The 21188-nt window shown below is 59.6% G+C and overlaps 4 protein-coding genes across 9 annotated transcripts; 2 read left to right on the forward strand and 2 right to left on the reverse strand.

Annotated features, from left to right (window-relative positions):
- Nucleotides 1-321: 321 nt before the first annotated feature.
- RPL36A (ribosomal protein L36a) lies at nucleotides 322-3115 on the reverse strand. The gene is made up of 5 exons (XM_035542009.2): nucleotides 3014-3115; nucleotides 2687-2792; nucleotides 2439-2506; nucleotides 613-735; nucleotides 322-388 (listed from the first exon to the last, which is right to left on the reverse strand). Exons 1-5 carry the CDS (start codon nucleotides 3014-3016, stop codon nucleotides 368-370), a joined length of 321 nt encoding a protein of 106 aa, XP_035397902.1. The 5' UTR covers nucleotides 3017-3115; the 3' UTR covers nucleotides 322-367.
- A 758-nt stretch (nucleotides 3116-3873) lies between these two features.
- BTK (Bruton tyrosine kinase) lies at nucleotides 3874-15334 on the forward strand. 5 transcript variants are annotated; one of them, XM_050713501.1, is made up of 20 exons: nucleotides 3874-3938; nucleotides 5352-5419; nucleotides 6554-6736; nucleotides 6863-6961; nucleotides 7073-7141; nucleotides 7675-7756; nucleotides 9298-9426; nucleotides 9539-9606; nucleotides 10119-10300; nucleotides 10677-10739; nucleotides 10878-10932; nucleotides 11346-11428; nucleotides 11529-11656; nucleotides 12349-12423; nucleotides 12832-13003; nucleotides 13281-13497; nucleotides 14075-14139; nucleotides 14613-14731; nucleotides 14860-15017; nucleotides 15112-15333. In XM_050713501.1, exons 3-20 carry the CDS (start codon nucleotides 6596-6598, stop codon nucleotides 15181-15183), a joined length of 1977 nt encoding a protein of 658 aa, XP_050569458.1. In that variant the 5' UTR covers nucleotides 3874-3938; nucleotides 5352-5419; nucleotides 6554-6595; the 3' UTR covers nucleotides 15184-15333. The 5 variants fall into 5 exon arrangements, with proteins under 5 accessions (XP_050569458.1, XP_035397900.1, XP_050569459.1 ...); XM_035542007.2 differs by lacking the exon at nucleotides 3874-3938 and adding an exon at nucleotides 3968-4148; XM_050713502.1 differs by lacking the exon at nucleotides 3874-3938 and adding an exon at nucleotides 4015-4148 and having other exon boundaries at nucleotides 7076-7141.
- A 72-nt stretch (nucleotides 15335-15406) lies between these two features.
- Nucleotides 15407-16644, forward strand: TIMM8A (translocase of inner mitochondrial membrane 8A). Its single transcript, XM_035541700.2, has 2 exons — nucleotides 15407-15593; nucleotides 15804-16644. Exons 1-2 carry the CDS (start codon nucleotides 15471-15473, stop codon nucleotides 15963-15965), a joined length of 285 nt encoding a protein of 94 aa, XP_035397593.1. The 5' UTR covers nucleotides 15407-15470; the 3' UTR covers nucleotides 15966-16644.
- Nucleotides 16645-17532: 888 nt separating this feature from the next.
- On the reverse strand, nucleotides 17533-21169 carry LOC118245481 (magnesium transporter NIPA2-like). Of its 2 annotated transcripts, none has more exons than XM_035541698.2 (5): nucleotides 20999-21169; nucleotides 20481-20537; nucleotides 19692-19782; nucleotides 19401-19561; nucleotides 17533-18877 (listed from the first exon to the last, which is right to left on the reverse strand). In XM_035541698.2, exons 1-5 carry the CDS (start codon nucleotides 21135-21137, stop codon nucleotides 18246-18248), a joined length of 1080 nt encoding a protein of 359 aa, XP_035397591.1. In that variant the 5' UTR covers nucleotides 21138-21169; the 3' UTR covers nucleotides 17533-18245. The 2 variants fall into 2 exon arrangements, with proteins under 2 accessions (XP_035397591.1, XP_050569351.1); XM_050713394.1 differs by lacking the exon at nucleotides 20999-21169 and adding an exon at nucleotides 19878-20012 and having other exon boundaries at nucleotides 20151-20537.
- Nucleotides 21170-21188: the final 19 nt, after the last annotated feature.

Raw genomic sequence — 21188 nt, forward strand, 5'->3', positions numbered from 1 at the left:
TTTAGAAGCGGCCCTTCTGAAGGCAGCGTTCTCGTTCTGCCGCAGAGGTTCTCAAGTCAGCCTGAAGAGCACCACCACAGGGCTCCCGCAGGGACGCTGCTGGTGCACGAGTCTGCAGAGCCTCAGGCTCGGACTTGTTTTATGTGCCTTTTGGAACGCCGTGAGGAGCTGCTAACCATGGGCAAGATTTCTCCAAAACCCTTCCCAAGCGATCAAATCATAAACTGTTCCGCTTTGTAAGGAACACCTTCCAGTTGGGTTCACGTACTTGCAAGTCCCACCCCACCAAAAGCAGGAGATACAGACGAAACGAGCAACAGATCTCTTCCAATTACTTTAATATAGCCCAAAATCTGTGGGATGGAGCTTAGAACTGGATCACCTGGCCCTGCAAAAAGGAAGAGACAGCGAGTTTACTCACCACTGAATCTCTGACAATCATTGTCTGACAATACTCTTCCACAGCCCTGCCCCCAAAGGCAGGCAGGCCACCGGAGATGCTGCTGCTAACCCCTCAGCCTGACACACCGCCTCTGTGCTTCCCCCCAGGCCCCCGCCGTGTTCAGGACCACGCCAGCCACCACGCCGGCCGTCCCTGGCACACAGACGTACCTTTCTCTTCTTGTCTCCTCCCAGTTCAAAGTGCTTGCACCTCTTAATCGCCAGCATCCTCTTGGACCTGCAGTTGGGCTCCACGCACTCCAGCCTCAGCACGATCTTCTTTGTGGTCTTGGCCTGGGAGGAGAAGAGCAGAGGGTATCAGTGAACAAAGCGTCCAAAAGCAGGTAAGTGCCCCTCTCGGGAAAAGCCTGTTACCTGCACTGCTTAAGATTCACCAGCTTGTTTCTGAAACAAAGAGGAAACTCCCAACGCACCTGGGCTCCCTCCCTCCGTTAAACACACCAAGGTACCTCGAAAGACCAGTGGAAGAACTTAGTGGATCTGTGCCTTCACCTGCAGCCGCGCTTCGTGTTTGAACGGGACACTGGCAAAAGCGTTTAGTGGGACGGGGTTGGTCTCAGAGCAACTGGGCTGCTGCAGAGGGGAGTCCCACTGGAGGAAAGTCTGCTCCGGCAAACGCACCGAGGGAGCAGCCCCTTGTTCAGGGCGTGGGATGACAGGCCCCGGCAGCGTTCAGGGAGTTCGGCAGAGAGCCCACAGGGAACGCCTGAAAGCTGGCAACCCCTTCCCCTGGAGGAGCAGTGATGTGACGTGCTGCACGCAGAGCTGCAGCTACTGACAAGAGAGATGCTAATCTGAAGGCTGCGGAGGGAAGAAGCCAAAGCCGTGAGGTCGCTGGAGCAGCGGGACAGAGCCGCAGCCACTGGTTACAAACCCCAGCTGCTCACCCACACGGTGCTGGCTGGAGAGAAACAGCAACGGGCATGGCAGCGTGCAGGTGGAGCGCCGAACTGGGAGAGCAGTACTGCTGCTCTGTGTACCCTGCTCGCAGGAGCATCTCCTGCGAACCCTCCCAGCTTCCTGGCACAAAGTCAGCTTAAACAACCCCTAACCTGTCTTCTTCCTGCTGGAAGACTTCCTGGAAGTCTCCGGCAGAACGCCGGGGCTTTCCAGCAGGTAGCCACGTAGCTCTGTAAGCACAGCTACACAGTTTGCACGAGAACTCTGACAAATCTGTCTGTCAGGTTTTGCTTCCCTGCTGTGAATTTCAAGGTTTTTGTCCCCCATCTCTTAGCAGAAGGGGCACACAGAGGGGAAACACGCTGTAGGTCTACGATTCCAGGCACCCCATAAACTGAAGAGGAAGGATGGCAGCAGCACATCGCTCTAGTGCACCGTTAACAGAACGCCCCGCTCTTCCCACTTCTGCTTTGAGACTCTCAGAACAGCAGCTCTGATTTGCTGGCTCAGCGATATGGATTTCTTGGGAGTGCAGACTGCAAGGAAGGCGTTCTGCGTTCTGCAGTACCCCCAGGAGCTGGGAACTCTTCACCCCCATTGCACCCTTGCCAGTGAAGGCAGCCTGGCTATGCAGGGCCTCACAGACCTGGAAAACAAGTTCCAAAGACGAACTACCAACACTTCGACAACATCTGGAAAGCTAATAGCAGGCTTTCTTTCCCTTTGTCATATCCTTCCCCTTTAGCAAGGGGGAAAATATGCCTTCCATTAAAAGCATCACTCCCATTCAGGCCATGCTCTCCTCAAGCGTCAGGATCCCTGCAGAAGCTGCTTCGCAAACACAGGCTGCATCACTCCAGCATGAAAAAGGAGCATCTACATGAGAGGGAGCAGCACGGGCAAACATCTGGGGTGGGAACTGTGTTCTTACACTGCCTCGACACCACTACCAGCACAGAGCTGCTGTGGCAGTGCTCGAGCACACGGCCAGCCCACGGCTGAGGAGGCAGATGTGTCCCGCTTCAGCAGGGTGCGTGGACTGTGAGGATGTCAAGGCTCAGAGGAGACGCACTGACCTTCTTGCGGAAGATGGGCTTCGTCTGGCCGCCATAGCCGCTTTGCTTCCTATCGTAGCGCCTCTTGCCTACAGGGGGAAACGAGCACACTTAGGCAATACCCCAGGCACACTTAGGCAATACCCCAGGCACACTACAGGCACAACCGGAGCTTCCAGCCGGCACTAGCACACCTCGGCCTCCAGCTGCCCAGCGGCAGCCCCGCCCCCACCCCAGCCGCACCGCGCCCCCCGCCGCCCCCGGCTCACCCTGGGCGTACAGCGAGTCCTTGCCCTTCTTGTACTGGGTGACTTTGTGGGGCTGGTGCTTGCCGCACTTCTTGCAGTAGGTCCGGCGGGTTTTCGGCACGTTCACCTGCGGCAGCGGGGAGAAGCCCGTCAGTCAGCACGGCCGGCCCCCCACCCGCCCGCCCGCCGGGACGGGCCCCGCGCCGCCGCCCCCGGCCCGCCGCCTCCCCTCGAGGCCCCGAGCGGCCCCCAGCAAGGGCAGCGGCCCGCGCGGCCGGGCCGAGGCGCCGCGGGGGCGGATGGCGGCGGATGGAGCCAAGGCCGCGGCCCCGGGACGCCCGCACCCACCATCTTGGCGGCGGCACCCGAAGAGAAGGAGCGGGCCGGAAGCGGAAGGAGCTGGGAGCGGGGAGCATAGAGAGGAGGGGCGCGGGGGAGAGAGCGCCCCCCTCTGGAGGGAGGGGGCGGGGACAGGGGGACGTGGGGACACAGGGACAAGGGGACAAGGGGATATGGGATGCTGGGACGTGGGGAAGTAGGGACATGGGGTGCAGGGACATGGGGACATAGGGACATGGGGTGCAGGGGTATGGGGACATGGGGACATAGGGAGATGGGATGCAGGGACATGGGGACATAGGGACATGGGGACATAGGGACATGGGGTGCAGGGGTATGGGGACATGGGGACATAGGGAGATGGGATGCAGGGACATGGGGACATAGGGACATGGGGACATAGGGACATGGGGTGCAGGGATATGGGGACACAGGGACATGGGGTGCAGGGACATGGGAACACAGGGACATGGGGTACAGGGGTATGGGGACGTGGGGACATACGGACATGGGATGCAGGGACATGGGGACATAGGGACATGGGATGCAGGGACATGGGGACATAGGGACATGGGGTGCAGTGACATGGGGACATAGGGACATGGGGTGCAGGGATATGGGGCAAGAGGACATGGGGACATGGGGTGCAGGGTCATGGGTGGCCAGGGACGTGGGGTGCAGGGACAAGGTGGACAGGAGGCCCCCACCTGCTCTTCATGCATGCCACCCCCTGCCCACCCCAAATCCCAGCCCCGCTGCCCAGCCCCATGCCCCATGCCGCCACCCCCGGCCCCTTCTCCCAGACCCCTCGTCCAGGCCCGTGACCCAGCGCCACGTCCAGCCCCGACACCCCCGCGTGCGGCAGGGCCGGTGGTGCTGACACTGTGGAGGTGGCCCCGGCCGTCTCCAGGAGGAAACACAGCTGCTGCTTTAAGTAAGAAACACAGAAAGAAAAGGGGAACCGAAAGGGTGGGGTTGGCCGGCCCCGTCCTTCCTCCCAGCGTGGCCGACCCCACCATCACTGCGTCGCGTCCCCGCCGCCACAGCCGCCCCGACCCGACCCGCGGTGCTGGGCCGCTCGGGGCGGGCGCGGGGCAGCCGGCGCAGCGGGACCCCTGCCACCGGGGCTGGCGGGCAGGGCTCGGTGAGTGCGGGGGGCCGGGGCAGCACGGCCCTGCTGCCGCGTGGCACGGGGAGAGGCGACGAGGGCGGCACGAGGGCTCGCGGCCTCACGCCTCTGCCGGCGTCCCCGGCTGTGCACCCGTTGGGGATGGGGGAGGCATCCTGGGCACGGGGTACGTGCTGGTGAGCCACGGTGGGCAGCCCTGGATGGCTGCACTCGGTGCTGGCAGCAGCCCACCGGCGGCAGGGACGGCTGCCGTGGGGCCACGGAGCAAGGAGCCTGCGTTGGAGCCGGGGTCGGGCAGCGGGGGGGTGCTGGGGGCCATGGGGTTGCACTGAGCGGGGGGCTGAGGGGGTTTGTGGGCGCTCACGGCGCTGGGGCTGTGCTGGAGCATGGCATTGGGGCGCTGGATGGGTGCTCATGGCGCTGGGGCAGGGTGTCGGGGAGGTCTGTGGGTGCTGGGCGCCTCGGGGTGCACTGGAGCAGGGGTCGGAGTGCTGGCGCTGCCTTCGCCGGCCCCTCGCTCGCTGGGCTGGGAGGGATGAGCATGGGAGACCCAGGGCGGGAGGCGTGGAGGGACCCGGCCACAGCTCTGCGTTCATCCCCAGCCCCTCTCGCAGGCCGGGTTCCCTCCTCCGTCCTCACAACCTTCGTTTTTGTCACCCTCCGGGCTGTGCCCGAAATGGGGGGGGTTGGTGTTGTCATCCCTGGGGAGAGCTGGTTCTGGGGGAAGGAGGCCCCAGGCCCCTTCCCCTCTGCCCTGCAGTGACAGAGACGTTCCCAGCCCCCCGTGTCACCCTTCCAGCCTGCCCCGAGCTCGCCAGCCCTGTGGCCACCCACGGTCAGGCTGTCAGGCTCCTCGGCAGGACACGGGCACAGCACGGAGCCCCGCAGGGCCCTGGTGCAGCACAGCCAGGCCCGGCAGCACCGAGTGCGGTGGCCGTGTCAGAGCACGCCTGGCCGAGGTGTGACAATGGCAGGAAGTCACATCGGGCTGGGGCGGGGGGGACGCTCCCAGCCACCCACTCGCCACCTCTGCTGCCACGGCGAGGCAGCGATGGCCGAGTGCGGAGGTAGGTGAGTCCTGCCGGGCGGCCAGGCATCGAGCCGGGCAGGGATGAGCTGGGGCACAGGCGGGGAGGCTGCGCCAGGTGGGAGGTGGGGACGGGGAGGCATCCCTGTGTGACACTCACTGTCCTTTCCTGCCCGCTGTCGCCGTCGCAGAGGACGTGGTAAGGAGCTGCCCCATCTGCCCACCACTGCTGGCGGTGACGCAGCTGCTGCGGCCCAAGGTAAGGCTCCCCGCGCCCCCATGGCTCAGGACCCCTGGGGCAGGGGCCAACACAACCGCCTGCCCTGGCCCCAGTTCCCTCTACCCCCATGGCCAGATCAGCCAGAGGCTGCTGGTTCCTCTGGAAGACTCCGACAACTCAGTATTTCTATGGTGTTTTGTATTGTTCCTTAAACTACCCAAATAGCCCAGGAAGGTTACGGCGAACAGGGCCGCTTACAGCACCTTTGGTCCCTGCCGTGAGCAGACGTGCTGCCCAGGCGGGCAGCAGGGGGCTTGACCCCGCTGCTCCAGGAAAAAGGGAACAAAGCAGAGGTGAAGGGGAGCAGGAGGTTGGGGAAGGAGGGCCGGTGGAGGTCTGGGTGGGATATGGACCAGCAGCAGCGCCACGCAGCTCCGTGCCCCCTGCGAGGTGCCGGCAGGACCGGGGCTGGTTACAGTCTCGAGGGGAAGCAGCCCGTGCCACCAGCTGCGGGGTGTTGGAAACGCCCGGACCCATCCCTGGAGAGGCTCGGGAGGATTTAAGCACCTCTGGGTGCTGGCTGGAGGCAGCGCTTTGAGCCTGGCCCTCACTGAGCGCCGCTCACGCAGGGAAGGGAGCTTAGCATTGCCTGCGTGCTCCTGCAGGACGACTTCAGGGCCACCCTGTGCTCTCAGCAGCACAGCGCTGCGGGCGTTCGGGGCCAGGACTTTTAGGGCTTTCAGGACTTCGGGGCCTGGGCTTTTAGGATCCTGCCACCGCAGCTGTCCCTCGCGCGCTGCCAAGCCGGCACGGCCACAGCAGGCAGAGCGCAGGCGAGCAGCGGGAGGAAACGGCCCCCACAAGCACCGCCGGTGCTGAGGGGAGGAGGGAGGGTGCTGGGTGTCGCTGCTCGGCCTCCACGCTCCTCCCCGAGGCGATGTTTCTCACAGCCTCCCCAGCTCCCTCCCTCTCCAGCCGTCCAGGCGCGGGGACCCCTCCGGCGCCCTGCTGGAGCTGAAGCCTGCCGGGTGGTGGCTCGGTCTGTAGCATGGCACCTCGAGGGGGAAGTGACAGCGAGAGGTCACCCTGCAAACACCCCGAACGTGCGTGAGGTCTGGCCGTGGGCAGGTTTTCAGCTGAGCAAGCGCCGTGTCGGTGTCACCCTGCACGCAGCACCCCGGGGAGCACGGCGTCGAGGCAGCCGGGGTGGCCGACATGGCCAGCGTCATCCTGGAGAGCATCTTCCTGAAGCGCTCGCAGCAGAAGAAGAAAACATCTCCCCTCAACTTCAAGAAGCGCCTGTTCCTGCTGACGGAGAGCAAGCTGTCCTACTACGAGTACGACTTCGAGCGCGGGGTGAGTCTGCGGGGCCGCTGGCTGCCCCTCGCCAGGACGCGGGGTGGGTGGGTGGGTGGGACGAGGGCCTGGGGCTCCCCAGGTCCCCTGCGTGGAGATTGCTCAAATCCACCCCATCTCTCGCAGCGCCGAGGCAGCAAGAAGGGCTCGGTGGACATTGAGAAGATCACCTGCGTGGAGACGGTGGTGCCCGAAAACAACCCTCCCCCCGAGCGGCAGGTCCCGGTGAGGGTCCCCGCTTGTGTCCCCTGTCCTGTCACTGGGGAGGTGGGCAGCGGCCCTGCCTCAGGGTGATGGGAGCCGGGGACAGTGTCCGTCTCTGCCTCTCTCTTCCAGAAGAAGGGGGAGGATTACAACAACATGGAGCAGATCTCGATCATCGAGCGGTTCCCCTACCCCTTTCAGGTGAGTCCTTGTCATGCCCCCTTCACCAGCCTGCTCTGCGTGGCTGCGGGGTGCCAGGGACTGGCATTGCACCAGGGGTGAGGACAGCAAGGGCCACCTGGGAACAAGCACAGCATCGTTTTGGGGATGCCCATATCCTGTGTCGGGCGGGCTGGTGAGCCTCTGTGGGCACCAAGGAATTGGGCAGCTCTCTTTAAGGGGAGATGGAAACCAGCTCTGAGCTTTATCCTGCAGCTTTCGGTTCCCTGGCCGATGCTGGAGGGATGCTCCCTGCCCGCTGCTCGCTCAGCCCCCAGCCCAGCTGCCCGCCCTCGCTGGCACCCCAGCACACCGAAAGTCAGAGAAGGAAGTGGAAAGTCTCGGGGGAGGGGGCTTATTTATAACCTCCCTGTCATGGTCCCGCGAGCACCATGGGGCCAGCACACACCGGCCCGGTTCGTGCTCTGCACCGGCTGCTCTGGGTGCCCGCAAGCCTCTGCTCCCCCGTTTCCCCCCGCGAGCCCCCAGCCCCGTGCCACGTGTGTTGCCCACAGGTGGTGTACGACGAGGGGCCCCTCTACGTCTTCTCCCCGACAGAGGAGCTGCGCAAACGCTGGATCCATCAGCTGAAGAGCGGTGAGTTCGGGGTCCCCCGGCTCCCTGTGTCAGTGATCAGGAGCAGCCGGCTGCGCGTGCAGCGTGACTCAGACTCTGGGTTTCCGGGGGCTCGCTGCCTCGTGGTTACATTATCCCATATCTGCGGAAGAGTGAGCTCTATCAGAAACTGCTCCCATGCAGTCATAAGGCCGTGCAGTCATAAGTCCGTGCCCTACGTGCATGGTTTGTAACGTCCCCGCGCTGGCACGAGCCATCTCCTGAGGAGGTGGGCGCTCGCCTCCGCCGTCCGCTGATCCCTGCAGCATCGCAGCCACACTGACCGAGGTGTCTTGCCTTCCCACAAACCTGCTCCAAATTAGCTCAAGCAGCCTCAGAGGGCAAGAGGAAATGGCAGACATGGCCACGCAGCTGCGCCGGCACATGAGGGGAAGGTAGAGCCCCCGTTGCTTTAGGAAGGAAACAAGGATGAAAAGCCTGAGTGGAGCCTGGGAGCATTTCCCAGCCCATCCCAAGGCTTGCACAGTGCTTCTGAGCTGCTGCTGAGCTGCAAGGCTGCTCTCTCCTCGAGCTGGGAGCACGCTGAGGCAATGCTGCGCAGAGGGGCTGGGGTGCTTGCGGTCGGACAAAATCTGATGGAGCTGCCCGTGTGTGCCTCTTGATGCATGCGTATCTTCTGTGGCTTCGTGCTGGCAGGGTTAGATTAGCTGCTCGAATTGACACAGGGAAGTTTGCCCGAGTGAGGCGGAAGCAGAGCAGGCTGATAACGGGGAAGTCAGTTATTTCATGACAGCCCTGCTCTGCCCCAGCAGCCGGCCCTGGCCCCACTTCCCTGCTCGAGGAGGGGGTTGCTGCGGCAGCTGAAGCCGATGTAGAATCCACAGGGAAACGGGGAGAGAAAACGCTGGCTGCGTGCTGCCGGGACGCCCACATCCTGCTCTGTGGAGAGACGGGGCTATCTGCAGCTGGTGGAGGGCCGGCGCCACGTGAGGTGGCGTTTAGGCACATCTGACTGCCCCCAGGCTCGGCAAGGAGCAGGAGGAAGCTGGTCGGTGTGAGCCTGGCGAGGGAGCAGCCACCCAACAAGGGAGGCCCCTGAGCAGGCAGGGGACGGTGGTGGCATCCTGCTCTGCCCACACACAAGCCAGGTCCATCACTTTTGAAAAATGGGCCTCAAAAGAGCTGCAGACCACAGGCCTCAACAGCCCAGGGCACACTTCAGCTGGCAGGAGGACCGGTCGCAGCAGGAGCTGGCCCTCCAAGCGTGTTGGTGTCCCTTTGTAGAGCTGCCAAAGTGCTTTGATCAAATCTGAGAGGAAAGGGCTGGCCCTCCCTCACTAGGAGGTTGGTGTCACAGGGCTTGCATCGCTGTGGCACTGAGACAAAAGCAGTGCACTGAGGGAAACCCGAGCAGCAGGGCCACATGGCTGCATATCAGGAGCAGAGCAGTGGGTGAAACAATTTACTGGGGCTGATCGTCTGCACTGGGGGAGCACAAAACTCTCAGCAGCGGGCTGGGGACGGAGCACTGGGTCACACATATCTCCCCTCCTCTGCCACAGTGATCCGGTACAACAGCGACCTGGTGCAGAAGTACCACCCCTGCTTCTGGATCGACGGCCAGTACCTGTGCTGCTCCCAGACCGCCAAAAACGCCATGGGCTGCAAGATCCTGGAGAGCAGGAACGGCAGTAAGACACTGGGCGCCCTTCCCTTGCCTGTCCCCAGCCCCAGGGACCACCTCCCACCTGCCCACTGCAGCTGGGGATCTGTTCTCACCTTCATCGTTCTTGTGTTGTGAAGGTTTAAAAGTTGGGCGGTCACATCGCAAAACAAAGAAGCCTCTTCCCCCTACTCCCGAGGAGGATGAGGTAAGGGCCAGCCAATGTGGGTTCGCTCCTAGGTGTTTAAGGAGAGGTCTGCCTGGGAAAAGCCAACACATTCACTGACACAACTGAGTGTGGCTCAGGGGTTTGCAGACCAGGACTTGGCTCCGGAGAGGGATGTCAAGGTGGTGCCCCAAGGGGAAGGAGCTTGAACCAGGGGATGGAGCCCAAAGACCCAGAGGAAAGTCAAATGATCACGCCCCTGAGGGTCCCATGGGGGAGCTAGGAAGAGAGAGAAACCCTGATATAGGGTGGGGGAGTCATGGGTTAAACCCAAAGGTATAGAGAAGAAGCTTACCTTTGGTGAAGACATGCCTCCAAGGAGGAAGTGTTGCAATAAAAAGCACTGGGGTGGATCGATCTCTTGGTGGAGTTACGTGTGGCAGCTGAGACATGCTGTGCTGACCCGGCCAGTCCTGGGGAGAGTCTCACCCAGGAAACAGTGTGCGTGCCTGCCTGCCTCACCGTGTCCCATGCTCTCCCTTTCTCTGGGGAAGATGGTGATGAAGCCCCTGCCTCCCGAGCCAGCCCCCGTCGCGGCGAGCGAGATGAAGAAGGTGGTGGCCCTGTACGACTACCTGCCGATGAATGCGCAGGACCTGCAGCTGCAGAAGGGCGAGGAGTACTTCATCCTGGAGGAGAGCCACCTGCCCTGGTGGAAAGCCCGTGACAAGAACGGGTAAGGGCTCCACCACCTCCGGCACTCGCCCCGCAGCTGTGTCCTGCCCCAGCATCGCCCCTGGGGTGGCCCCAGGGACCCCCACCCTGCACTGGGGAGCCCGGACGGGTCTCAGGCTCTCAGCCTGGCCAGCTCTTCGCTCCATGGGCTGAGACAGGCTGCCTGCCTGCACGCTGGGCTCCTGCACCAGCTGGCACGTGGGGAGGGTGAGGGAGACACAGCAGGCTGTGGTGGTACCAGCCGTCCCTGGGCATGAGCACCACAGGGTATGTGCTGAGGTTTTTGAGCCTGTTTCTACTCAGATTTCTGGGACAGGAACCCGCTTTCCTCTTGGCCTCCTCCATCGGTGCATGACCATCCCCTTTTTCTCCTGCAGGAGGGAAGGATACATCCCCAGCAACTACGTCACCGAAACCAGCAATTCCCTGGAGATCTTTGAGTGAGTAGGAGAAAGCACAGGGACGTGGCAAGTTGTGCTTGATCAGAGCCTCTTTACGTCCAGTTCTGGGCCAGGGTCAGCCGGGCTGGGGACAGTGGTGGCTGGGGGATCTCCCTGACGGCTGTGTCCCTGCCCCAGGTGGTACTCCAAGAATATCACCCGGAGCCAAGCAGAGCAACTGCTGAAGCAGGAGGTAAGCGTTGACTCGCGGGGCTGGGTCTTCCACGCACATGACCTCCGTGGGCTGCTGTCACCCCTTCCACTGCAGCTGACAAGGATAGAGCTGGCTAGATCTGGACCAGAAATGACTTAGCTGAGAGCCCCATGGTCCCAGCAGCGTGGTTACCCTAGGCTGCCTGGGGGACAGACAGACAGAACGGACCCTGCAGCCTGTGTCACCCCAACAGCCCAGGAACCATCTCTGCGCACTGTGACCTCCTCCTGGGAGGCACGTCAGTAGGTGGGCCCCGGGCAGAAGCTGGAAGTAGGACTCCTTTAACTCATTGCACCGTCTCCAGACACGCTGTGATTGTCCCTCTTTTTAAGTCCCACCTGCTACAACCACCCCCTCACAAATACCTGTCCCCTCTCTCCTTTCTGTTTTAGGGTAAGGAAGGGGGCTTCATTGTCCGCGACTCTACCAGCAAGACAGGGAAATACACTGTCTCCGTCTACGCCAAGTCCTCTGTGTAAGTGGGTGTAAGAATAACTTGTTCCTGTCTCAGAGGGCCTGGCCAGGCACCGCTCGCCCTCTGCCTGCCCTCCAACCCCACACGCTGTCTCCCCCAGAGACCTCCAAGGCATGATCCGCCATTACGTCGTGTGCTGCACCCCCCAGAATCAGTACTACCTGGCAGAAAAGCACCTCTTCAACAGCATCCCGGAGCTCATCACGTACCATCAGCACAACTCCGCCGGTGAGCGCTCGTGGGCACGGGCAGAGCTGGCAGCTGTACCCGCGCCCAGTGCCCTTCATCAGCTGCTAGCACCTGGGCTCCAGCAGGGGCTGGCTCTGTCCCCCACGGGGTGCATACTCACCCTCTACCTGGTCTGGGACAGCCCAGCTGCAGCTTCAAACAACTCGTTCACACATCTCTGCTTAGGCATGTCTGCAGCCGCAGGGACCTCACATCCCCACAACATCCCTTCCCCTGGCTTCCTGCAGGGCAGCACCCATCCAACACCCCTCTGCACCCGCCCCACCAACGGTGCTGTGCTCTCCCGTCTGCAGCCCTCGCCAGCGCCTGCAGCAATGGGCTGTAAACCAGGCTGGAGGAGGCTGGGAGCAACATTGTTCCTTTTTATTGATCTGGACAAAAGCAAAACATGAACCTATCCCTCCTAACCCACCCAGCAGCACGGGTTCCTAGATGATAGCACCTCTCAGGCAGGGCAGAAGGAGAGGGGGATGCAGCCCAGGGAAAGCCGGAGCAAGAATCTTCCAAGCTGTGACAGTCTCAAAGAGAGGATAGGGACAGAGTGAGGCCACCAGCGTTTTTACAGACATCACGAGATCCTCACCTTGTTGCTCTGCGGGCAGGAGGCATGTGTTCCCCACTGGAAGGACGTGGGTAAGCACGGCGTGGCAATGCACCTTTCTGTGTTTCAGGGCTCATATCCAGACTGAAGCATCCCGTGTCTCAGCACCGGAAAAGTGCCCCTTCCACAGCTGGCCTGGGCTATGGTAAGCTGCCCTGGGCTACCTCACGCTTCCCTGCCCATGGGGCCTGAGGGGCACGCAGCACGGGCTCTCTACCTTCAGTAACTTGCCAGGGCAGGGATCCTGGCGGTCGCCTCACAGCAGGGCCCACAGCATTCCCAGGGATCACTTCCTCACAGCCACTGGCCCTCTGGGGTCAGTACCAACCAAGAGACGTGCAAGCTACTTTGCTCCGCACCCCCTGGAGGAACAGGTCTTGCATTTTATGGATTTTCTGTGATGGTTTTTCAGGCATGCTCATGGTCTTTCAGCATGATTTCTTTGGGGGCAGCACATGTCTGCGAGCTCCTCTTGGACCAGCTAGATCAGATGACTGGGAACATGCTGCAGGGAGGGCACCTGCACCCCCCTCACACTCACTCTCTCTCCTAGGGTCGTGGGAGATTGACCCCAAGGACCTGACCTTCCTGAAGGAACTGGGGACGGGGCAGTTTGGCGTGGTGAAGTACGGGAAATGGAGAGGCCAGTACGACGTTGCCATCAAGATGATCAGGGAGGGCTCCATGTCAGAGGATGAGTTTATCGACGAAGCCAAAGTCATGATGTAAGTGTGAGCAGCCTCCGGGTGAGTGCAGGATGTGGCCTGTCAGAATGCCTGCACTCTGACAGTTTGGAGGGACAGCACCAGGCAGCCTCACACACTGTGAAATGCATCTGCACTGCAAGAGATTTCTCCTTTTGTGCTCATTTGCCACTGAGCTTTCCACCCGCAGCTGGGTCAGGAGCACTTTGCCAAATTCTCCCTCTCCTTACCCAGCAATGCTTCTTTTGCAGCTCAGCCCTGCAGATGCTCACAAGTGCCCTTCTTGCCCCCAACATAGGAACCTGTCTCATGAGAAGCTGGTGCAGCTCTACGGGGTGTGCACGAAGCAGCGCCCCATCTTCATCATCACCGAGTACATGGCTAACGGCTGCCTCCTGAACTTCCTGAGGGAAACTCGGCGGCGCTTCCCGCCTGCTGAGCTGCTGGAGATGTGCAAAGACGTCTGTGAAGCTATGGAGTACCTGGAATCCAAGCAGTTCCTGCACCGAGACCTGGTAGGGATGTGGCTGAAGGACACGTCTCCAGCTCAGTGGGAGCCACAGCATGTCCTAAACATGTTCCAGCTAGTTCAGCGGGAGGAGAGGCAACTGTTCAGAATCTCTCTCTGAGCTTCCCTGCCCATCTGAGCATGGACAGGGTGCCCACCATGGTATGTCTGGAGTCACTGCTCCAGTGAGCTAGCAGATTGCAGAAAGGGCAGGACTAGGCAGCTTTCCAGGGGACAGAAAATACATTTTTGGCTAGGGCAGGGCTTTGAATCAGGCAACACAGGCAGCATCCCTGGCTCAGACGTGGAGAGGGGGCACTTCATCCTCATGAAACGATGAGCCTGGTTTGCCAGGCCTCTGGCTGGCACTGCCAGCTTGCGGTGCTGCTCTCTGGGGTGTTGGAGGGAGTCTTGGTGCTGTGCCAGCACTGCTCAGCAGTAGACACAACACTGGTGTGATACCAGTGCTGTTCTAGCTCCAAGTGCAGAGCACAGCACTGTTTGGGCCAATGCAGGGAAAGTTAACTCCATCCCAGCCAGACCCAGCACAGTAGGAGTGACTGCCTCCATCTCTCCACCCACAGGCTGCTCGCAACTGTTTGGTGAATGACCAAGGGATTGTGAAAGTCTCAGATTTTGGCCTTTCCAGGTCTGGTAGCCATGTCTGTGTCACTCTCCTGTCTCAATTCTACATCGCCTTCAGTCTCCTCTGCACTTTAGTCTTTCTTCCCCACCATTCTCCAGCTCCGCTTTTCTTCTGCTTTCTCCTGTCTTTCATCTACCTGGCTCAACCTTCTACCTCTACACTTTCCACCCTCCCCTTTCTTACTTCCCTCATCCCTGTTCCCCTTCTTGCCACTTCTTTTCCTCCAACTCTAATCTCCTGGCCGCAGCTTTCTTCCCACATCCCAGTTTTGCCTCTTGTGATGCTGTGTCACTGTAGCCCTTCCCCAGCCTTGACTAACACATGCTTGTTTGCAAAGGGACGTTTTTGCTTGTTGAAACCCATGCAGAGTGCAAACTCTGAAAGCTGTTGATTCCTTTTGGGCTTGATTGGTTGCATGGAGACAAGTGAAACAGGACAGATCAGGACAGCTGCCCTGATCTGTTTATCTGCTGCAGATACGTTCTAGACGATGAGTACACAAGCTCCATGGGGTCAAAGTTCCCAGTTCGGTGGTCTCCTCCCGAAGTGCTTCTGTACAGCAAGTTCAGCAGCAAGTCTGACGTCTGGGCTTTTGGTAAGAGCACAGCATTAACGACTCGGGGGTAAAAACGAGGGCGGCCCAACAACAGCGAGCTCCTCCACAAACCAACTTCAGGCACAGATGCCCCCGTGCCCAGAGGTGTCCCCCGTTTCCCACAACAGGCGTGCTGATGTGGGAGGTTTACTCTCTGGGAAAGATGCCTTACGAGAGGTTTAACAACAGCGAGACAACAGAGCACGTCATCCAAGGCCTGCGCCTCTACCGCCCGCAGCAGGCCTCGGAGCGGGTCTACGCCATCATGTACAGCTGCTGGCACGAGGTACGTGTCTGCCCCCTCACCCTGCAGCTCCCCGGGGCCAGGAGAGGCCCCGGGCGGCGGGGCAGGACCCCACGGCTCCCGTGTCGCCCCGCAGAAGGCCGAGGAGCGCCCCACGTTCACCGCGCTGCTGGCCGGCATCCTGGACATCACGGACGAGGAGCCGTGAGCGCCGGGCGGGCTGCCCGGCACCGGTGGCTGGTACTGCCGGGCCGGCCCCGCCTCCCCACCACCACCACGACCACCACGAAGCCCTCTATCAGCCCAAGACCCCCTCAGTGCACAATAAACGGCGGCAGCGCCGCGACACTCCCCCCCCGCTCCTCCTCCCCGCCTCCCTCCCTGCCGGCCCGCCATAAGATGGCGGCGGGGCCTGCGCGGTGCGCGCGGAAGGGGCCGGGGCCGGGGAGGAAGGGGCGGGCGGCGGCGGCGGCACGCGAAGGTCGCGGCGGCGGCATGGAGGCGCCGGGAGGCGGCGGGCTGGGGGGGGCCGACCCGCAGCTCCAGCGCTTCATCGAGGTGGAGACGCAGAAGCAGCGCTTCCAGCAGCTGGTGCACCAGATGACCGAGCTGTGCTGGGTACGGCGCGGGGCTGCGGGCTGCGGGAGGGAGCCCCGGGGGAAGAGGAGGAGGAGGATGAAGGGGAAGGGGAAAGGGAAAGGGAAAGGGAAAGGGAAAGGGGGGCTCCGCCGAGCCCGGGGGGTGTGGGGGGGATGCCCCGGGGGTCCCGGTGCGCGGGGCCGTGCCCCAAGGTGCCCCCCGCGGACCAAGGGCGGCCCCGCTCCGCAGGAGAAGTGCATGGACAAGCCCGGGCCGAAGCTGGACAGCCGGGCCGAGACGTGCTTCGTCAACTGCGTGGAGCGCTTCATCGACACCAGCCAGTTCATCCTCAACCGGCTGGAGCAGACGCAGAAGTCCAAGTCGGCCTTCTCGGAGAGCCTGTCCGACTGAGCGCCGTCCGCCGCGCCCGAGAGGCCGGGGCGAGCCGGCCACCCGAACGAGCCGAGATCACCTCTGGGGGGTTAGGAGATAATTTTGTGAAAGGTGCAGCCAGATGAGAGCCCATTACAGGTACACCCGCTCCTCCGCACGGTGTCGTGCTGTTCCCGTCCCCGACCGCCAGGAAGGATCCTCGCGCCGGGACGTGGGGGCCACGGGTGCCACGCACGAGGTCTGGGCGGTGGGGACGTGTCCCTGCAGCTGGAAGGAGGGGTGGTGATGCTCACCTCAGGGGTGCTTCCAGCGCTAAGGTGAACCTTAACGCAGGGCGAGGCGAGCCTGCAACCACTGCCTTAAACGGTACTGCACACGCGTTCGTTGCGCAGGACTAACCTTCCTCGGTAGGTGCTAACGAGCCTCGCACTTCCCATGGCTGTGCGCTGCGACTGGAAGGAGAGCAGCAGGACTGCACCAGCACAGACACCCCTAGCCCGAAGAGCTTCCTGGGTATAGCAAATATCCCAGGCAGCGTCACTACTGGAAAACATTTCAAGGCTTCTGTAGGGTAAACTCATTCATGCGGCCAAGTGGCAAAGTTTCAAATTGCAGCACAGCTCTCTCAAAACTGACTTGCTCCATTCACTGCTTTCCCCTAGACAATGTAATAAATGTTAACTGGGTCAATTTTTAATATGAGATTCTCCTTTGTTCAGATCACTGAGAAATGAAAATCTGGCCGCTTTGTTCATTCCCAGTGATTCTATTTATTGCAAAATCAGAAGGGAAGGGGGAGTAATTGTCTTCTGACTAGACAGCCTGTTGTGAATTCTGATTTGCTGCTCAGTGAATTTGGTGCCATGAATCAAACCTCATGTTTGAGGCCTTTCTTCCTCTTCCCCAAACGGGAACAGCACCTGCTTTCCTGAAAAGGACGAGTTTCTTCAGAGAGACTAAAATTGCAGAATAAATGTAGCCGGCTACTTTATAACCAGCTGCACCCTTATCTGTGATCACTGGAGGGAGGCCTGTGGCCATGTCTTCTGGACTTTTGCCCCTAGAAAATGGTGTGGAGCTTTTAACTGGAAAAACAACGAACTGCTACTAATCCACCCTCTGAAACACAGTGTAGCATTTCAGCAATAGGGCATGGCTCTGGGAAGCAGGGAGTGACCCACGGTATTAACCTGTGGTGGCTTGGAGCCCTATAGAGAAACCTGGTAAATTGGTTCTGCACACAACAATGTGCTGTGGGTGGTTGGACAGGGCGTGTGGGGTGCCTAACACGGGTGTCTTGGAGCCAGCAGCCTTCCTGGGAATAAGTTCAGGACATGTGAAACAGAGCTACGCGTATACAAACCTGCGTAAGCGAGGATGCAGCTATCTAGCTATCTTTCAGAAGTTTACCTCAATAGCTAAAGACTGTTAGGTCGCTCCTGTTCTCACCACGAGCCATTCCCCCTCCTGACCCTGCCTTGCATTTCTCTTGAGCACCCGCGCTGTTCCTGTATCGCCGTAATCCTTCGTACCTCTCAGCGCTGGCCCAGCTCTCAGTACAAACATACCAATAGCAGCGTGGTAACAAATAACCTGTTTTTAATGCTGTAAGCAGGTGCTTCATCGACCTGCACAACAGACATTGCACAAAGAGGTTGGTCCCTCTATAAGCGCCACAGCAGCACGTGGCAGCACCCTTGAAGTTTTCCAGTTTTGGCTGTATTCTGTTCTTGGATGTGAATCTGTAAATAAATTCTAGCAGAGTGAGCAGAACGAGTACTTTTACGGAAGAATTTTTGAATTAGTACTCTGGCTATGTCACCTTTGGAGAGAAGACAGCTGTCTGGCCCTAGGTAATCTTAGCACCATGTTAGATTACTTTGTAACTGTTAATCTTCTAAGTATACATAAAAAAAATGCTCGGAGGCCTCCCCTAGCGTGTGGCCTTTGCATTCAGTAAGGGTCAGCACTGTGTTAGTGCCGCAGACCTCTGCACAATCAAAGCCTGTGTCCTGACAAGGGCAGATTGATGCTTCATATAAAAGAACAGGTAAGAGGCACTAGATCCTGGCAGCGGGGCTGTTCCCAGAGCTTGTGTCTGTAGCTGCAGGAGGCTGCTGTCCCTGTCAGCCCCCCAGCAGTGAGAAGTCACTGATCATGTGCCCCGGGCAGGTAGAAGGTAACTGCTGACTCCCACAAGCACAATAATAACTAGCAGCATCTGATACGGCAAGTTCACCCTTGCCCAGTGGAGCTGCTCACTGGTGGGAGCAGAAAGCTAGCACTTCAGAGGCTTCCTCACACGCTTTCACCTTCCTCCTCTTCCTCTTCTGCACTCTGAGAGCCTTTGTCTTCTGAGGGCAGAAGAGGCTGGTGCTGACACGACTGATGTCTGTCTGCGCTCCTCCACGACGTGCGCAAGTCTGCCCTGCCTTGCTGCAGGAAGAGGGGCAGGAGGTCGGGGGTGAAGGGCACGTCCCTGAAGGCGTGCAGGAGGAAGATGCCGGACACGATGGTGAGGAAGCCGCTGATGGTGCCGATGATGTTGTCTAGCACCATGTGCTGCCACTCCTTGAAGAGGATGGCAGAACAAGTCATGACTGCTGTGGTGAACAGCACGTAGTAAATGGGTGTGACCACGGACGTGTTGAAGATGTCCAGGGCTTTGTTCAGGTAGTTGATCTGGACACTGATGCAGATCACCAGGCACACCAGGAGCACCCAGCCCAGCGGTTCTTTCAGGACTGGCTTCCCGGCAAACAGTTCTTTCAGGGCAATCCCCAAGCCTTTGACACAGGACACAGAAAGCGAGCCGATGGCGGAGCAGACCAAAACATAAACCAGGACGTTGCTCCGTCCGTAACGGGGTCCAGCCACAAAGATAAGCAGAAGGGAGCTCACCAGGACACACACGGCAAATACAATAAATCCTTGGAGAAAGAAGAGTTAAGGGCTCTGTCAGAATGGAGAACAGTAGCACCAGTGACAGACGTAACTAAACAGCAAGTAGGGATGGAGGACAGGCAGGCAACTGCCCTATCGGTCCCTCTTTTTAGCCTCTTGTCTGTAGGGACCTGGGCTGGGAAGCAGAGGAGGTCTCCAGCCTGAGAAAAGCTGCCGACGCGAGCAGTTCTCTACAGTGCTGATCAGCACCACCCCACAAGTCTGCCTGTCAGAGGGATACAGATGTCTGTGGCACAAACAGGGCCTATGGTATTAGAGGTGGGGGCCTGTTGCCCATGAAGAGGAGGGGACAGAGCTCTGCAGGAGGCCCAGGAGGGCAGCAGAAGGTTTGGGAAGCACTAGCTGAACTCAGCAGGTTGTGGTGGGATAAGGAAGAAAGAGCTGCTTCACAGGAGTTCAGCCCTTCAGTTCAGTCCTATCCAAGCTGTATCCTACCTTCTACTGTCATTTCCAAGCCTGAAATTGACAGAACCCCTTTTGTTTAAGTACCTGGATCTTTCAGCTTCTCTGCCATTGACTCCAGGCTGGAAACCTCTTCTTCCTGGGGAGCGTGGATTACCATCACCGTGGAGCCCAGAATACTTAGGAGGCAGCCAATCTTGCCGTGAACATTCAGCTGCTCATTCAGGAAGGTGGAAGAGAGAACTGCACTGGAAAATAATAATAGTAAAAAAAATATATCATTTAGGCCAAGGGATGGAGTATCTGAGGGATGGGACAGAGGAAAGCAAAGCAACTGCTTCCACCATTCAGGGTGGAAGGTACGGTGAGACCGCTTACCTAACAAGGACACTTAGAGCACCCAGCGGAGTTACCAGCGTTGCAGGAGCAAAGGCATAGGCAGCAAAATTTGCTGCTTCTCCAACTCCCACTGCAAGAGAAACTCTGACAGGTAAGCATCAAAGTGAGGAGCAATTCAGCATAATACTAGCTTGAGTGCAGTGAGAAGAGAGCCTTGATCACCACCTAATTGTCCCATGTTTCTCTGAGGTATGTTGTGCAACCAGGAGAGGACAGTGCCAGCAAGAAGCAGAAGCCTTCCCTTCTTGGAAAGAGAAAGCTCGTGGTTACACGTGGTTATCCTTAGTCGCACGTGGCTATCTAGTTAAGTAATAACAACAGAAAAATATTTGTGTGTTCTCAAAGCCGAGAGGAGTTTAGGCATATTTCTGAGTTAATCTTTTCTTCTAGAACAGGCTTTACAGCTTTTTACAGGGAAAATTGAGTACAATCACTTACTAATGTCACGTTTGAAAAGCGTACAGTAGAATTTCTGAAAGTGCTGTAAGCCCTCCCTGCCGGACACGGCGTTATCTGACTGCAGTGTCTGGGCAGGCCATTTCAGAAGCACTTAACCCGACCCAGTTCGACCAGTTCCTCGATTCCTACTTAGCAGAGAAACCTGGCGATGCATGAGACTTTAGAATATCGTAGAGTTGTGATTAGATCAGCAACATCCCCAGAGACAAAAATCAAGCAGTTAAACAACAATCATCACCATAATGAAGCATGAAAGCAACTGGAAACAACGACAAACACATTTTGAAGGGTTTTGGAGCAGCTACTTACTGCACAGCAGCCCTGCCCACCACAGCCATTCTCGCAGGTACGCATGCCCTCCTTGCCCTGAGGGAGAAAGCAACGTGAAAATTCGGGTGAAGCCACATAAAAAGGCTCGGTTATGCTGCCAGAATTGCCTCCGAGAAGCTGGTGGGAGCAGCCTGGTAGGCTTTAAGTGTGAGGCTCCCTGGGTCCTGCCGGCCTGTCACAAGTTGGCCTGCCCCAGACGCGGCTGTGACAGCAGGTACAGGTTCGTCTGCCAGGTGAGCAAACGTTTTACTTCTCGGCAGCTTCAGGAAGCCGCGAGCAAGCACAGAAACACCGCGGCCGTCGGTTTTTGTCTACCCCTGCGAAAAATTCCACTTTTAGCCAACACACACACCAGGAAAACGCGCGACCTGCTCGCACCAGCCCTCGTCCCAGAAGCGAACAAAACCGCCCCGGGTTTCCCCCGGACGGCCCCGAGCCGAGCTGGGCCGGGCCCGGGGGCTCCCCCCGCGGCTCCCCCCGGGCCGTGCCGGCGGTACCTGCCCTGGCGCGGCCGCGGCGGCCCAGCCGGAGCAGCCCCTTCTTCTTCAGGATGAAGCTGCCGCCGATGAAGGCGCTGGAGGCCAGGGCCAGCCCCAGCCCCACGTAGAAGCCGGGCCGCCCGCCCGCCGCCCCCATGGCGGCCCGGCAGCCAGCGGCCTTCCCCGGGCCGGAACGCAAGGGCGAGGG

The sequence above is a fragment of the Cygnus atratus genome, chromosome 13, assembly GCF_013377495.2.
Source record: "Cygnus atratus isolate AKBS03 ecotype Queensland, Australia chromosome 13, CAtr_DNAZoo_HiC_assembly, whole genome shotgun sequence".
Lineage (NCBI taxonomy): Eukaryota > Metazoa > Chordata > Aves > Anseriformes > Anatidae > Cygnus > Cygnus atratus.

Coding starts and splice junctions, on each gene's coding strand:
- LOC118245481 (XM_035541698.2), bottom strand. CDS start 21,137: ATGGGGGCGGCGGGCGGGCGGCCCGGCTTCTACGTGGGGCTGGGGCTG. Junction 20,538..20,998: donor CCGCGGCCGCGCCAGGGCAG/GTACCGCCGGCA, acceptor TTTCTCCCTCAG/GGCAAGGAGGGCATGCGTAC. Junction 19,783..20,480: donor GTGGGCAGGGCTGCTGTGCA/GTAAGTAGCTGC, acceptor TTTCTCTTGCAG/TGGGAGTTGGAGAAGCAGCA.
- TIMM8A (XM_035541700.2), top strand. CDS start 15,471: ATGGAGGCGCCGGGAGGCGGCGGGCTGGGGGGGGCCGACCCGCAGCTC. Junction 15,594..15,803: donor AGATGACCGAGCTGTGCTGG/GTACGGCGCGGG, acceptor CCCGCTCCGCAG/GAGAAGTGCATGGACAAGCC.
- RPL36A (XM_035542009.2), bottom strand. Junction 2,507..2,686: donor GGACTCGCTGTACGCCCAGG/GTGAGCCGGGGG, acceptor TTCCCCCTGTAG/GCAAGAGGCGCTACGATAGG. Junction 736..2,438: donor AGCCCATCTTCCGCAAGAAG/GTCAGTGCGTCT, acceptor TTCTCCTCCCAG/GCCAAGACCACAAAGAAGAT.
- BTK (XM_050713499.1), top strand. Junction 10,301..10,676: donor AAAGCCCGTGACAAGAACGG/GTAAGGGCTCCA, acceptor TTTCTCCTGCAG/GAGGGAAGGATACATCCCCA. Junction 11,657..12,348: donor CCATCAGCACAACTCCGCCG/GTGAGCGCTCGT, acceptor TCTGTGTTTCAG/GGCTCATATCCAGACTGAAG.